At 44.9% G+C, this 14,243-nt stretch overlaps 7 protein-coding genes and 1 non-coding gene across 8 annotated transcripts; 7 read left to right on the forward strand and 1 right to left on the reverse strand.

The window, feature by feature from the left end:
- Positions 1-1,111: 1,111 nt before the first annotated feature.
- V1510DRAFT_426796 (thioredoxin-like domain-containing protein) lies at positions 1,112-2,596 on the forward strand (the record flags this gene model as incomplete). Its single annotated transcript, XM_066935176.1, has 1 exon — positions 1,112-2,596. The coding sequence occupies one exon, from the start codon at positions 1,112-1,114 to the stop codon at positions 2,594-2,596; it is 1,485 nt and encodes a 494-aa protein (XP_066787694.1).
- Positions 2,597-2,768: 172 nt separating this feature from the next.
- Positions 2,769-3,299, forward strand: V1510DRAFT_368063 (ribonuclease P/MRP protein subunit; the record flags this gene model as incomplete). Its single annotated transcript, XM_066931338.1, has 2 exons — positions 2,769-3,057; positions 3,091-3,299. The coding sequence occupies 2 exons, from the start codon at positions 2,769-2,771 to the stop codon at positions 3,297-3,299; spliced, it is 498 nt and encodes a 165-aa protein (XP_066787695.1).
- A 152-nt stretch (positions 3,300-3,451) lies between these two features.
- V1510DRAFT_420254 (uncharacterized protein) lies at positions 3,452-4,031 on the forward strand. Its single transcript, XM_066934427.1, has 3 exons — positions 3,452-3,504; positions 3,587-3,714; positions 3,748-4,031. The coding sequence occupies exons 1-3, from the start codon at positions 3,488-3,490 to the stop codon at positions 3,912-3,914; spliced, it is 312 nt and encodes a 103-aa protein (XP_066787696.1). The 5' UTR covers positions 3,452-3,487; the 3' UTR covers positions 3,915-4,031.
- Positions 4,032-4,379: 348 nt separating this feature from the next.
- Positions 4,380-4,451, forward strand: V1510DRAFT_t193. The gene has a single exon. It is a non-coding gene; the product is annotated as a tRNA-Glu (tRNA).
- V1510DRAFT_420258 (Tim17/Tim22/Tim23/Pmp24 family-domain-containing protein) lies at positions 4,380-5,422 on the forward strand. The gene is made up of 2 exons (XM_066934428.1): positions 4,380-4,658; positions 4,698-5,422. The coding sequence occupies exons 1-2, from the start codon at positions 4,574-4,576 to the stop codon at positions 5,246-5,248; spliced, it is 636 nt and encodes a 211-aa protein (XP_066787697.1). The 5' UTR covers positions 4,380-4,573; the 3' UTR covers positions 5,249-5,422.
- Positions 5,423-5,676: 254 nt separating this feature from the next.
- V1510DRAFT_368068 (autophagy-related protein 22-like protein) lies at positions 5,677-7,844 on the forward strand (the record flags this gene model as incomplete). Its single annotated transcript, XM_066931339.1, has 4 exons — positions 5,677-5,786; positions 5,828-6,378; positions 6,529-7,205; positions 7,425-7,844. 4 exons carry the CDS (start codon positions 5,677-5,679, stop codon positions 7,842-7,844), a joined length of 1,758 nt encoding a protein of 585 aa, XP_066787698.1.
- A 116-nt stretch (positions 7,845-7,960) lies between these two features.
- On the reverse strand, positions 7,961-10,221 carry V1510DRAFT_208973 (uncharacterized protein). Its single transcript, XM_066930463.1, has one exon. The coding sequence runs from the start codon at positions 10,047-10,049 to the stop codon at positions 8,163-8,165; it is 1,887 nt and encodes a 628-aa protein (XP_066787699.1). The 5' UTR covers positions 10,050-10,221; the 3' UTR covers positions 7,961-8,162.
- A 1,821-nt stretch (positions 10,222-12,042) lies between these two features.
- On the forward strand, positions 12,043-14,134 carry V1510DRAFT_368042 (uncharacterized protein; the record flags this gene model as incomplete). Its single annotated transcript, XM_066931336.1, is given in 3 exon segments — positions 12,043-12,360; positions 12,376-12,831; positions 12,866-14,134. The coding sequence occupies 3 exon segments, from the start codon at positions 12,043-12,045 to the stop codon at positions 14,132-14,134; spliced, it is 2,043 nt and encodes a 680-aa protein (XP_066787700.1).
- Between the last annotated feature and the right edge of the window lie 109 nt (positions 14,135-14,243).

Raw genomic sequence — 14,243 nt, forward strand, 5'->3', positions numbered from 1 at the left:
CTTTTGCGCGTGCTGTAGATATTAGAAGACTAATTGGTGGCTACAGAGTCTTCCTGACCTAGTCATCAATAGTCGCAGTAGAGTTTGCCTCTTCGTTAGCATGCTCGCTCTATGCCTTGTCGGAATAGATCTGTCGTAACTTCGGAAATGAAGAACCCACGCAAGATAAAATTGAGGTAATGTCTATTTTACGGTTGTTGGGATTTCATGTATTGCTAAGAACCCTTTGTTAAAGAGTGGAGAGGTCTAGCTACCAAATGTAGATGCGCTTTTGTTCATACTACCACAATTATTATAATGCAGCACTAGTTTCTGTTTTGGAACATAGAGGGTGGCTATAGTGTATCTTCACTAAATAGCTCAAGAGATGGTGGTGGCCTACGTACTTTATAAAAGATTTCATATAGCGACCAAGTGCACTTGCTTTCCCCAGTCAACACGCTAGGAGAATGTTTACAGATGGCCTCCGTTCTGTATAGGGCCGTTGCTACAGCTTGGTAGCTCCCAGGAGTGGCACTCCGATACAACCGACAGCATAAGTTACTTGCACCTGCGGTGTCACATGACTATTGATAAGCTTATCGCGTTTCGAGTACTTCATAGTGGCAGTCTTACCCAATAAGTGTGCACGACTACTAATTAATCGCCTTACTAATGACTTTTGCATGGCATGAGCAGAAGTGTCGACAGTTAGATTCTAGTTGCAGTTTATATTTCTTTTGACATAGGTTGTCAAGACATAGTGGCCAAGCTGCCGTAATTTAATTAAACACAATTGGTTTTCATATGCTTGCGTACAACCCTGTAGCTAATTAATTTTTTCTCTGCAATCCTGAGACGAAAGACAGCTTGACATACCGGAATTTGCCAGTGTCAGTGGGTGATTTGTCGCTAAACTTCGTCGCACAAGCATTAATCAGTCTCACGTGATAGTTTGCGTCATCGATTGGTCCGGGTAACACTTTGAAGCTGCCACTTGTTCTCTCTCTCCTGTGTATATATCATCAATTATACGCTTCCAACAAAATCGATTCCGTCGATATTTCGGGCACAAAGGTATGGAGAAGTGCAATCTATCTTGCAACATGGATTGACAATGATAAAGGTTACCATGAAGTTGTTCACGACCGCCATCGTATCTCTATTGGCTGCGCATGCCGCCGCGTCGGACGTCTTCACGCTGACAAAAGCGAGCTTCGATGATTTCATCGGTGATCACCCGCTCGTGTTAGCTGAGTTTTTTGCTCCTTGGTGTGGACATTGCAAGGCACTGGCTCCTGAATATGAGCAGGCAGCTACCATTTTGAAAGAGAAGGGCTCCGAAATCGCCCTTGCAAAGATTGACTGTACTGTTGATTCTGAGTTGTGCAGTGAGCACGGCATCGAAGGCTTCCCGACTTTAAAGGTTTTCCGCGGTCCTGAGTCTGTTTCTCCGTATGGAGGCCAACGCAAGTCAGACTCTATAGTGTCTTACATGGTTAAGCAATCGCTTCCTGCTGTCAGCGTCATCGCCGACAAGGAAAAGCTGGATTCTTTCAAGGCAGCCGATGACATCGTCATTGTCGGCTATTTTTCGGATAAAGAGTCTAACTTCACTTTCGAAAAGGTAGCGGAATCTCTCCGCGACAATTTTCTTTTCGGCGCAATTTCCGATGCTGAGTTGACGAAAGCAGAGGGCGTCGCCGAGGTTCCGGGAGTCATTGTTTACAAGTCTTTTGATGATGGCAAAGCAGTTTACTCCGGAGAGTTCAGTGCAGACAATCTGATCAAGTTCGCGAAGTCAGAGTCCATCCCTTTGATGGGTGAAATCGGACCGTCGACCTACCTATCATACATCGAATCCGGTGTCCCGTTGGCTTACATCTTCGTTGAGACCTCGGAGCAAAAGGAGAGCTTCATCAAATCTCTCACTCCTATTGCGAAGAAGTACAAAGGAAAAGTGAACATCGCAACTATTGATGCTGTGGCCTTCGGCCAGCATGCTGATAACTTGAATTTGAAGCAGCAGTGGCCTGCATTCGCAATCCAAGATGTTGAAACGAACTTGAAGTACACCTTTGACCAGACGAAAGAAATAACTGCCTCAGATCTGGATAAATTTATCATGAAGTTTATCGAGGGCGAGATCAAGCCTACTATCAAGAGTCAGGAGGCCCCTGAAGTGCAAGAAGGACCGGTTATCGTTGTGACTGCGAACACTTATGAGGAGATCGTGATGGACTCTACCAAAGATGTTCTAGTGGAGTACTATGCTACCTGGTGTGGACATTGTAAGAACCTTGCTCCGAAGTACGAAGAGCTCGGAGCTATTTTCTGGAACAATGCGGACGCCAAGTCGAAGGTTTTAATTGCCAAAATCGACACTCCGAACAATGATGTTCCTGAGGATATTCGCGGGTTCCCTACTATTAAGCTGTTCCCTGCCAATGATAAGGAAAACCCGATTGAATACACCGGTCCCAGGACGGTTGAGGGTCTGGCCGACTTCATCAAGGAGAATGGTCAGTTCTCAGTCGATGGGAACGCGATCAATGCTCTGAAGTCAGAGCAGTATGAAGACGCTCCCGATGTGGCGGATGAGCACGACGAGCTGTAAATTATCAATCTGACACATCAGTGGTTTCACAATAAACTGATTAAAAAACTGCATATGCTGTACACAATGAGGATAATGTAAACTTTTGATGTATTACCCTGACGCTGGTCAAAATATATCGAACCGAGATGAGGAAAATTATTGAAACTGCACATACACGTATTGTTTATGAATGGTACGATTTAAATCCAGATACCTGTACTTTGATGTGGAGTACTCACCACCTGATAGTCGACCGATCAGAGCGGCCGAGGATGAGGATTTGCTACCAGGAGGAGGACGAGCAAACGACTCCGTAGGCAAAAGATATCTCCAGCTTCACGGACAGCCATCACCCAGCCATTACATCAACGAAAGCCAAGCTGTTATCAATGCAAACGCGATATTGAAAGCAGTTCAGTCTAGTATCAAGTTCACATATGGAGACACAGGTCTCGGTCTTATCAAATCTTCTTTGCAAGGTTTGTACGTCTCCAACGCTGACTAACCAGTAGTTAAATATTTTTCAAATGCTACATCTTCTGGAGTTATAAGGGTTTCAAGGGATCAGTACCGCAAAGTTTGGTCAGCAATTACGATGATTCGAGAATTATGTGGGGTTGGATGTGCGATCTCGGTCCGGCACGCATCGGGTACCATTAAAAAAGCGCAAAAGAAGATTGTAATCGATAATAGCACAAAAGCAAATCTTCTACTGAAATGAAACGCCCGGAGGACTAACGAGGGCCATGTGAGATATCACGATTTGCCTCTGGCGATGCTTCTGTGTTGTTTGTCATATGGTCGATGATATTAGTTAATGCGAAGTATTATGTAATACGACTTGAAAAAATAAATAGCAGTACTACTTTTCCTCGTCGAAAGAATTTCAGGTATAAATTATCAGGAATCATGAGATTGAAACACATGTGCGTAAATAATGATATTTAGTGGCCCAAATACAGAGGCTTTGAAGTATCTTGACGCTTTATTCAAGCACTAACGTCTCAGTTTTCCTCTGTCTGGTTACCAGGACTCTTCTTATCGAATGACTCCGGCTCTCATGAGAGCTCGCGCCAGATATCAAAGGAACAACACGATTACGGGCATAAGTGTCGCTCTTGTCATCGGAAGCATATGTAGGTATATTCTATGGTGCCCCCTAACTATAGATTATTTTGCAGCTACTGCGGTTGGGGTGGACGACTTTGGCGACGTCCCGATCCCACCGCTCGACGAAAAGACGATCGAGGAACTGAAACTTGAACAGAAGTCGATCGAGCTTGTAGAATTAGAGCGGAAAAAACGCTTAGAGGCTGCGATGTCGAAATTCAAATAAATCTGAAAGGAGGTCAAATTGACAGAGCCATAGGCGGCTGCGGTTGTGCGCGTAAGGTCAACCAGCTATGTATGTATATATGTCGAGTAGTGCAGATGAAAAAATATCTTTCACTACACCGCCGCGCCCTCTAGTGCGTCGTCCCAGCGAGCACCATTGTTTGGACCATCTCTAGCATCACGATGCGTGAAAATCGACGGCGGAAAGTGTACAGCTTGGATCTTGCGATCTTTGCCGAGAGAGATTGATAGAGCTGTGCAGCAGATCCCTTAAGGCAAATCATACCGCGAGACCGCATTTCTTGGTATACTAGAAACAGGCAGTGGATTTCTATCCGCAGAGCATTGCTCCGATAAAGCAGTGCACAATCGGGCGGACTGCTTGTCGAAGAAATGCAGTGCTTACGATCTTTCATCACATTCCGTACCAATATAGGCATAAAAACAGACACAACAATTAACTCATTTCGATATAGTGTAACGGTCAGCACGGTCCGCTTTCACCGGGCAAATCCGGGTTCGATTCCCGGTATCGAAGTTTTTTTATTTTTGCTTTTCGTAGAGGAACATCAATTTCTCACGTGAAAGTGGATTGAGGGGAAGTAGTTTCCAACGCAACTATTGATTTAAGTCACTCGCAATTGGATCCGACTTCACGAAATGGATATCCTGTCTAAATTAGACCGTGTGGTCACTTCTGGTGACTACCATGATTTCTTGACGCTTGTGAAGGGAGCAAGAAATGGTTTGCTTGAGCCTGGTTAATTTGATCTAACGAATGTAGGAGCCGTGTATGGTGCGAAGGTTCGGTTCAGTCATGCGTTGGTCACAGCATTGTTGTTCCGACGGGGATCTCTCAAGCGAAAGCTTCAAATGGTTGTGTCGGCCACAAAGGAGCATGCAATCAATCTTGGTACATTCGTGTTTATTTACAAAGCGATATTGTTGGCCCTTAGTAAAGCGACCAAAACTCCGGGATCGAATAAAGGTAGCAACGCATTTATTGCCGGCCTTCTTGGAGGGTATTACGTGTTTGGAAGGGGAGGTAAATCTGGTGTGAACCAGCAGATCGTTCTCTACGTCTTCTCTAGAGTTATTCTGGGCATAGCAAAGGGTCTGGTGAAGCGTAATAGCTTGAATCGCTTTTTACCCACCAACGCAACACCAGATGCTGTTTGGTGTCTTTTTGCAAGCACTTGCTGGGGTCTAGTAATGTACATGTTCGCGACTGAGGATGACATTCTTCAACCCAGTTTAAGGGGCAGCATGGTGTACTTATATCGTGATTCTGATAGCTGGGATGGATTGAAAACGCTTTTGTGGCATAACATGTAGTTAGCAAGGACGGTACAATCAAGCAGGCGTGAATCAAAGCCACTAGCTACTTTTCTGAGTGCACATCGAGTGCGTCCCACCTTCCGAGCGGACTGCAACGATTGTGTCATTCGGCTGGCTGGGAGTTTAGTAGTCATAACGTTTTTCCACATATGCTCGCATATCGCCAAGGCCAGTGGAGACTTTCGTCATTCACCCAACATCAGATCCCGGTTCTTTCTTGTGTGTTTTAAGGCAAACTTATAGAATTTCGCATTGAAGAAAAAGGACACTTGGTTTGTTTGGCTTTCACAGCATCGACTGAGAGATTTGAGGCGATTTTGAGACTTCCTTGATGTGTTATTTGAAATTACACTGAACTACACGGACTAGGGGGGTTGTTACTCGACAGGTTTCTGAGCGCTCGAAGGTGCTCTTTCGTCAAGGAAATGACTATCACTGACGACGAGGATTTGTCTCTCCATCCTATTCAGACTTCGTTTTCTACAATCTCACAGTTGGATACTCGACCAACGAGCCAGAAGGAAGTATGGGGCTGGTGAGTGCTACTGTGAGAGATCTCAATACTAATAACAAAAGGCTGTCATACGCCTGGGCTGCTGAACCATTCACAGTCGGGGCCGTCGGTATTTATATTCCTATCCTTTTGGAGCAGCTTGCGAGAGAAAATGGAGTGCTACTCTCCGATCTACAAACGCCGTGCAGAGCTGGACCCAAAAATACCGGTAGTGTGCAACACACGGATCATAGTGACGACAAATGTGTCGTTTCTTGTTTAGGAATGTATGTCGATACAACGAGTTTTGCACTATATACATTCTCTTTCAGTGTTTTGATACAGGCGGTGGTGGTGATATCAATGTCTGGGGCCGCTGACCGAGGGAGTTTTCGAAAGTCTCTGTTACTGTTCTTTTCAGCCCTTGGTTCAGCGTCTACGATGATGTTTCTGTTCGTGTCTCCGTCGACGTATTACTTCGCGGCTTTATTAGCTATCGTCGGAAATGTGGCATTCGGAGCCGTCGCAGTCTGTGGTAACGCATTTCTGCCTGTGCTCGTGCGAAACCATCCTGAGGTTTCTGACAATTTTGATATGCGGGCGGACAGCAGTCTTCTTGTGCCTAGCTATGTTCGTTTATCTCAAGAGTCAAACAGATCGGTGGGATCATCTGCTGGCCTGCTGAACTCTCAATCCATTGAACATAGATCTTTTACTGCGATTACTACCACCGAGAGGCACTCAGCACCCATTGGTGGGCTTGGTGGAGGCGGTGTATTCTCAGCAGATTTACCAGAGGCTTCGTTTAATACGAATAAGCCACTGATAGACAGTCTACCGGACGCCTTCGAGTCTTTTCCCTCGACATCAATTGACCCAGAACGACAACTGAATGGGAAGCAGTCTTTAAAGGCCGTACAAGTTTCGAATCGGCTTTCTGGAATGGGGGTTGCTGCTGGTTATCTTTCTGCATTCATATTGCAGACGGCTGGTATAGTATTTATTGCGGCCACAGGTTCAACTATGTTATCACTCAAAGTAGTTCTTAGCTTCGTCGGTGTATGGTGGGGTGTGTTCAGTATTCCCACAGCACTATGGATGCGTCCGAGACCAGGCCCAAAACTACGGTTCAATGAAGCACAGTCTGATGACAATATCTTCCGCGCGTTTCGAAATTATGTCGTTTATGCCTGGCGTACTTTATTTTGGACTGCTAAAGAAGCTAGGAAGCTCAAAGACGTAGCGCTATATCTTTTTGGTTGGTTTATACTCTCAGACTGCGCAACTACAATAAACACGACGTCTATTCTCTTCGCGAAAACGGAGCTTCACATGCAGCCAGCTGCATTAGCATCAATAGGAATACTTTCCATGGTATTCGGAACACTCGGAGCTATCACATTTAGCCATCTCTCAGCTTTTGCCGAGTCAATTCCAAACTCGGGAGCTTCTAGCCCAGATGTTGATGTTATTGAAGAAAACGGCGATGAAGATATCTCATCTTTGAGAAGTGTCGAAATGTCAGCTCATGTTGGCGACAACAATACGCGCGGCGTTCATGCTGTGTTGCATGCTCTATCATCGCAGTGTCAACGACTGAAAACTTGTTCTATCTACTATTCACGGGTTTTTTCGAGATGTCGTCGTCTGGTAGCGCGAAAGTTACCGTTACTCTTAAAGCCCAACATGCTGATTGTTTCAATAGTTGTATTGATCACAGTCATACCGGTGTATGGAATCATCGGCTTCACGACGAAGAGCATAGGACTACACCACCCTTGGGAGATGTATGTTCTTGCTTGCGTGTACGGGTTTGCATTAGGGGGAATGGCTAGCGTATGTAGATCGTGCTTCAGTATCTTGATCCCTCCAGGAAAGGAATCTACTTTTTTCTCATTATACGCTGTCACAGACAAAGGATCCTCAGTACTTGGTCCTGCTATAACCGGATTTATCACTGACCGAACACACAATATTCGTTATACCTTCTTCTTCCTATTTTTTTTTCTACTGATCCCCATCCCGATATTTTACATACTTGATGTTGACCGCGGAAAACAAGATGCTGAAAGATTTAGTGAAGAGGCCGACGCATCATAACATGTCGTCCATCAGCTTCCCTTGCCAGAGTAAGCGGCTGTTTAGTGATCAATGAACATAGATTTCAAAACAATTACGCGCCAGTTATTATCAGTAAGAGGAAGATTTTGAACTCCTCATAGACTTAGCAATAGTGCGAGATCGTAACCTGAACAGTAGCCGTGGAGACTATTTAGAGAGTACAGGTTTCCATAAAGTCAAACAAGCAATGCAAGCAAATGAACACAATTGAACACCTTAATGCAGTTACATTCAATAATCAAAACGCCATTAGCTGAAACAAAAAAAAAAAAAAGCAACAGAAAGACCTGGCTGGTATCACATAAATGTGTAGTCTTCGTGAAAAACGCTGGTTGTGTTCGCCTGACTTTTGTTAATAGTACGCGAAATTGGCCCGTGGACATGTACTATTTGATTTTCAAAGACAGCATCGTCATACGTCGGCAACTGTTCTGATGTTTCTCGCTCTAGACCAGAGTTTTCAGAATCAACGAGCTCCTCATAAGTTATGAGTTCACCCCGACTTGCGCGGCTTGGCCGGAGGTTGCTATCTGTAGATGACGTTGATACTGAAAGTGAGGGCAAACTTGATCCGTGAGAGTGAGCAGAATCTGAAGAAAATCTGTTTGCCATATTTGTTTCTCGAGAAAAGGAGGTAGCTATTGTCTCATTCTGTAAAGAAATATGAGACTCGACGTCACCGTTTGTTAAGATTATTGGCGCCATGATCACGTATTTCTCCACCAGCTTTTTGGTTCCGCTACTGTGTGACGCCAGCCTTATTTTGACCCGTACCTTGTGCTTAACATTCAATATTGGAGAATCCGATGTAGGCAGTAGGTTTTTCGCTGAGCGTAATGACAGACAAACTTTGACAGCATAAGTGATTTCCGTACTGTTTTCATCTTCTATAGCCAAGTCAAGCAGTCGACATTGCGGCTCATCGTCGCTATCGTAGTCCCAATCATCACTTAACGCGTGATCGTATGGGAACTTTTCATTCCCTTTTGTGCCAAGTTCATGCTCTGGAGGTGGTGGTAGGAAGTCAATTTTAAGCGACGACACTGGATAATCCTTTTTAGTCTGTGAGCTCTTCTTTTGAGCAGGCACCAGTTCGCCTCCAACATTTGTTGCCTTGCCTAGAACATACTGCCAGAGGTCTTGTTTGACATCGCTCTTTGAAGCGCCTTTTCGTTCTAGCAAAGAGGATGCCTCCTGAGAACACGTATCCGCGATGAAGGACGTCGTCTTTAACTTCGGTGAAGCTCGTACCACACCTTTCCCTCCATATGAACAGAGACTATGACTACTGCTTGCTATGAACGCCAGACGATTTAGCTGTCGTTCCTGCACCAAACCAAACGAGATGGAGTCAACAAACAATGACTTTTTCACTCCGGGGCGCAAGACTGTGAACTTCAGACTCACAGGGATATGGGTTTCGGACGCCGCAAAATCTGGCACAGTTACACTCCACGCGAATTCAGGTCTAGCTCGGCCACCGCCCATACTGGTGTAAAGTCTTGATCGAGAGCTTCTGCTAGAATACCCTGTAGCGTATGTGCTTTCCACGCCATCACTCAAAGACAAGTCCGGATGACTGATAGTCATCACAGGAACTATTGTCTTCTCAGATTCTGCTGTACATAGCGTTTTTCCTAAAATTATCCTCGCTATCGGCGATCGGCTCGGAATTTTATATTTGATGCTCCCTGATACCGTATGAGTGATTTTAAGAGTCGATGTCGCTATAGACGGTGGTAGCCAATTGGGTAATTTAAACTGAAAAGGAATTTGCATGGTCTTCGCGTTCAATGGGACTGGCAGCGCGGCGTGAATAGAATCCCGATTTGACGTAGTCACGGTTTGCGAATGCTGCTCCTTATACTGATGATCGGTATATAGCAAAAGATTCTGCTTGAATAAAACAACATGAAAGAAATTGTCAAAGCTGGAACCGGTCACGAAATTGTGGCACAAAAACGCGACTTCAATACATTTGATTGAATCGAAAAGTGTTCGGCTATCATCACCGACAACTGCACATGGTGCTTTTATGATAACATTTCCTGAGAGTTTAGTACATTTCTCAGTAGCAAACGAGCTTTCCTCCGGTCCTGATTGAGGAGGCAGGTGGCCGTAAGGTACTTTGACACCAGGGCCATTGAGCTGCACTTCCACTTGAAACCAGTGTTTATGTAGCATCTTGCAATCGCTAGATCGCAGATGTTGATTAAGTAGATTAAACTGGAGGGTTAGTTGATCATTACAAAGGACAAGAGACGGCTCTTATACTCCTTAACAGAGACAAATTTGAAGAATTGTCCCTGACTAGACGCGGTGCTACTGCCAGAGTTTATTATTGATTCATACGTAGTTAAAAGACACAACTTCGGCAATGACAATAGTAAGAACAATATTAATTGTAGACACCGAACGTAGGCACGTATATATACGCATATGCATATATATACATCCCAGAGGTTACTTTTGTGTCTGTGTGCGCGCGCTCGCGTCTGAAAGCTCAGCTGGCATGCCCAAACTGGAAACATGTCCCTAGTCGGTTCGGACTTATGTCTACATGCTTTAGGCGCGAATCTCTCTTACGAATTTCGTGGCTGGTCTAAGTCTCACCAGCAATTGAGACACACTTACGGAACAGCTAAGTATAAATCTTTCTGTCCAGTTAGCCTGTTATCATGCAGATGCTTTGGCGTAACACTGCTTGAGCCATCTTCAGAAATGTGGCAGGTCGAATCAATGATCATCTTACTTTGTGATCTCCTTAAAATTAAAGTTAATTACAGCTGTAGCCCCGTTGTGTCTCATCCATTTCCCCTTCATTGCCTGCTACGACCCATATCGTCACCAGGCAGGTGAGATTATTACGTCCGAGTGATAGGTCATTTTTGTTTTGCTCCTCTGGAGATGTAAAAATAAAAAATGAAGTAGTTGAGGTTTATGTTTGGTACTGTGAAACAGGCATTGCCTTGAAAAGGGGTTCGTTTTACCTCATTGCATACTTCTACACATTGAACTGCAGCATCTAGCTTCCAGGAAAAATATGATCGGCGCGAAGTCCTGCACACAGCCTTGATAAGCCTTCTACCAGGATGCGGCTGTAAACCTCATATCACATACAGATTCGCTGCTTGAATAAGCCAAACTTCGCGTGCATGCATGCTCCCGCATTCACAGTTGAGGCTGCTGTCTAGGCGAATGAATTGTGATCAAGGATCAAGCACGTCGCGGGAAACATCACGTGACACACATGAATGGTTTATGTAATAAATACATAAGCGTGTAAATTTGAACGCAAACCTTCTTCCAGGACACTACATTCAGTATTGGGCAACACACGTCGTCGACCTTGCGTTACAGCACATATGATCACTATATTCTAAATCAGTTTAGCAAGTCTTTACGTGAGGAGTTGAATCTCTGAAGTAAGATGGTGGATAAGCAGCGCGATAGCGCTCACAAAATCAACCGATCAAGCGATCGCTCAACAACCGCCGATGATGACGAGGAGATCGCGGCTATCAACACAGTGCTGGGCTCTGACTTTTCATTTTCATTGTCCGGTGATGCTGACATAGGCGGATCTAAAAATGATTTTGTTGCGCATGCGGATGATGCTATAGACTACGAGGACGAAGACGAGCTTGCCGATGACGAAGAAGAGCTCAGTGCTCAAAGCAGCAAGCAGATACCTCTCCATAGCTCTGACGATCTAAGTGGAAGCGAAGACATTCACAGTGCTGTAGGGGTGAAGTCTGAACAATCGCCTATATCGCATAGCGGATCTTTGAGCCCATCGGAAACTCGAAGTGGCATGTCCACTATCATTACTGAGAAAGCTCAAAATCACGGTTCGTCGCCTTCTACGATTAATCAAAGTCTGAAGTTTGGTGAATCAGAGGGTGGTCGTGCGCCGTCATCCACAGATTCGAACAGGCACTTTGACTTTTTGGCCAGCATATCGAATTCTATGGATTTTTCAACTATAGGCCAAGAGCAAAATTCGCAAAGTACCGGCGAGTCAACGGATGGGGATCTTAGTATGACATTTAAGATGAACCTAGAGGAGCTAGCAGATATTGATTTGAGTCTGGATGTCACTCTAGATCCGGCGCTCCAGGACCTGGAGGGCATAACTAGCATTGACGCTATCATGTCGCAATTCGAGGAGGTTCAAATGGAAGATGAAATTCTTCGTGAGCTCATTGACGCAGGGCGAGCAAAGAAACCGATCAAGATGACGGCTGTTTTTGCCTCTGAGCCAGCCAGGCTGTCTCTTCCGAAACCGAGATCTGCCAAACAGACAGGTCCAACAAGATTAAATCTAGATATCGACATCGACCAGAAAAAATGTTTTAGGTCTTATGTCAAGCTTACAGGGTCTGTATTGGAGAAGCCTGGCGTAATACATATCCGTCAACACAGCTCTGGAGGTCGTAAGAGGATAAAACAACCGAAATCCTTGGCTACGGTAAGCAAGATGCAAATTAGTCCTGTCTGACTATGTCAGCAGCTGTCCCAGGAAGAAAGGGATCTCTTTTTCGCGAGCTACGACTGGGAACGTCAAATAATTTGGGATTCAGATCAGGCAAGTGAAGAGAGCGAAAAGAAAAAACCCCGGCACTCTTCACCTGCTGAGTTCGATTGGATTGATACGGGCTATGAGGATGTTGATGACGAAGCCATTTTTGAGGGTAACTTGAGAGATCAGGCCGATCGAATTCTGCTCGACCTGAACGATCCCGAGCTTTTAGTGGACATGCAGCCTGTGGATCGTCAGCGGATGAAGAAAAATATTGGAAAATCATATGTCATAGGCGAAAGGATGTTCCAGAAGCGTTACAACATTTCCAACGATCAAGGATATGACCTGCTGAAAGAAAATTACCAGTCGCACGTTCGCGCGACGATAGGGAACTTGAACATTGACCACTCGATGGTAGCCCGCCGGCTTCAATCCCCTTATGTAAGCATCCTCATTTTAGACGCTAACAATTAAGTACAAAGTCAAACTATCGAAAGGTCAGGCGAGATCATTCCATAGACCAAACTTTGTTGTACGGCCAAATACCACCATACATTTCGCAAAAATCCGAACTCGCAAAAAGAAGAAGGACAAAGGCAAAGAGATCTCGGAGATATTCGCTACTTCGAAAGATCTTACACTAGGAGATGGCTCCCAATATGTTCTTCTGGAGTATTCGGAAGAGCATCCGTTGATTCTTTCGAACTTTGGGATGGGTAACAAAATCATCAATTACTACAGAAAAAAGAATGCTGAGGACGAGTCGAGACCAAAGTTGCATATAGGTGAGACATTCGTTCTAGGAGTACAAGACCGAAGTCCTTTCTGGAATTTTGGCTTTGTGCGTCCTGAGGAGATGGTGCCTACGCTGTATAACAAGATGGTGAGAGCGCCAATATTTAAGCACGACGTTCCGTCGACAGATTTCCTCATGATTAGAAGTACTGGTGGAGGTGAAGGACAAAAGTATTACATGCGAACTATACCTCATCTTTTTGCTGTCGGACAAATCTTGCCAGTTGCTGAAATTCCGAGTCCTAGATCACGACGAGTGACAACTGCTAGTAAAAATCGGCTGAAGATGGTCGTATATCGCGTCATCAGAAAGTCTGAGAAAGAGAGAATATTGGTAAAAGGGATATCGTCCCATTTCCCTGATCAAAATGATATGCAAAACAGGCAGAGACTAAAGGAATTTATGGAGTACCAACGAACTGGCGACGATCAAGGCTATTGGAAAATTAAGTCTACAGACACCTTGCCTCCCGAAGATGGAATCAGATCCATGATCACTCCGGAAGAGGTTGTCTTGTTAGAGACCATGCAAGTTGGCCAGCAATTTTTGGAGGATGCTGGTTATGGGAACGCGGAGAATGAGGATGATCACGAAGGCATGAGCACAGAGGAAAAGCTTGCACCTTGGATTGTCTCCAGAAATTTCATAAATGCTACCCAGGGAAAAGCAATGCTACAATTACACGGAGATGGAGATCCTACAGGATGTGGCGAGGCTTATAGCTTTATTCGTACTTCCATGAAAGGAGGATTTAGAGCTATGGGTGAATCTGCAGACGAGAAAGTCGACAAGTCCAAATTCGGAGGGCACAGCTACAATGTAGCCTTACAGCAAAAGGCCTACGAAGAGGAAATTTCACGTATTTGGAGTTCACAGACAAGGTCTCTACAGGCTCCTAGTTCAAATTCGCAGAATTCTGGGCAGGCTAGGGAATCAAAATCCAAATGATGTACAGTAACCATACAGAAGGTGTCACTCTTACTGCCTTGCTCAAATTCCTTCACCCTGTCAAAGTACAAGCTTGCGAAAGTTTTATCCGCCTGTCGGCTACCAGATT

This window comes from Dipodascopsis tothii, assembly GCF_038497935.1.
Source record: "Dipodascopsis tothii strain CBS 759.85 unplaced genomic scaffold V1510scaffold_25, whole genome shotgun sequence".
NCBI lineage: Eukaryota > Fungi > Ascomycota > Lipomycetes > Lipomycetales > Lipomycetaceae > Neoaidaea > Neoaidaea tothii.

What these genes read in the sequence shown, in the direction of transcription:
- V1510DRAFT_420254 (XM_066934427.1), top strand. An exon ending in TCTTGTCATCGGAAGCATAT is followed by an intron (nt 3,715 to 3,747) that starts GTAGGTATATTC and finishes CCCTAACTATAG; the next exon opens with ATTATTTTGCAGCTACTGCG.
- V1510DRAFT_420258 (XM_066934428.1), top strand. Translation starts at nt 4,574, where the DNA reads ATGGATATCCTGTCTAAATTAGACCGTGTGGTCACTTCTGGTGACTAC. An exon ending in TGTGAAGGGAGCAAGAAATG is followed by an intron (nt 4,659 to 4,697) that starts GTTTGCTTGAGC and finishes TAACGAATGTAG; the next exon opens with GAGCCGTGTATGGTGCGAAG.
- V1510DRAFT_208973 (XM_066930463.1), bottom strand. Translation starts at nt 10,049, where the DNA reads ATGCTACATAAACACTGGTTTCAAGTGGAAGTGCAGCTCAATGGCCCT.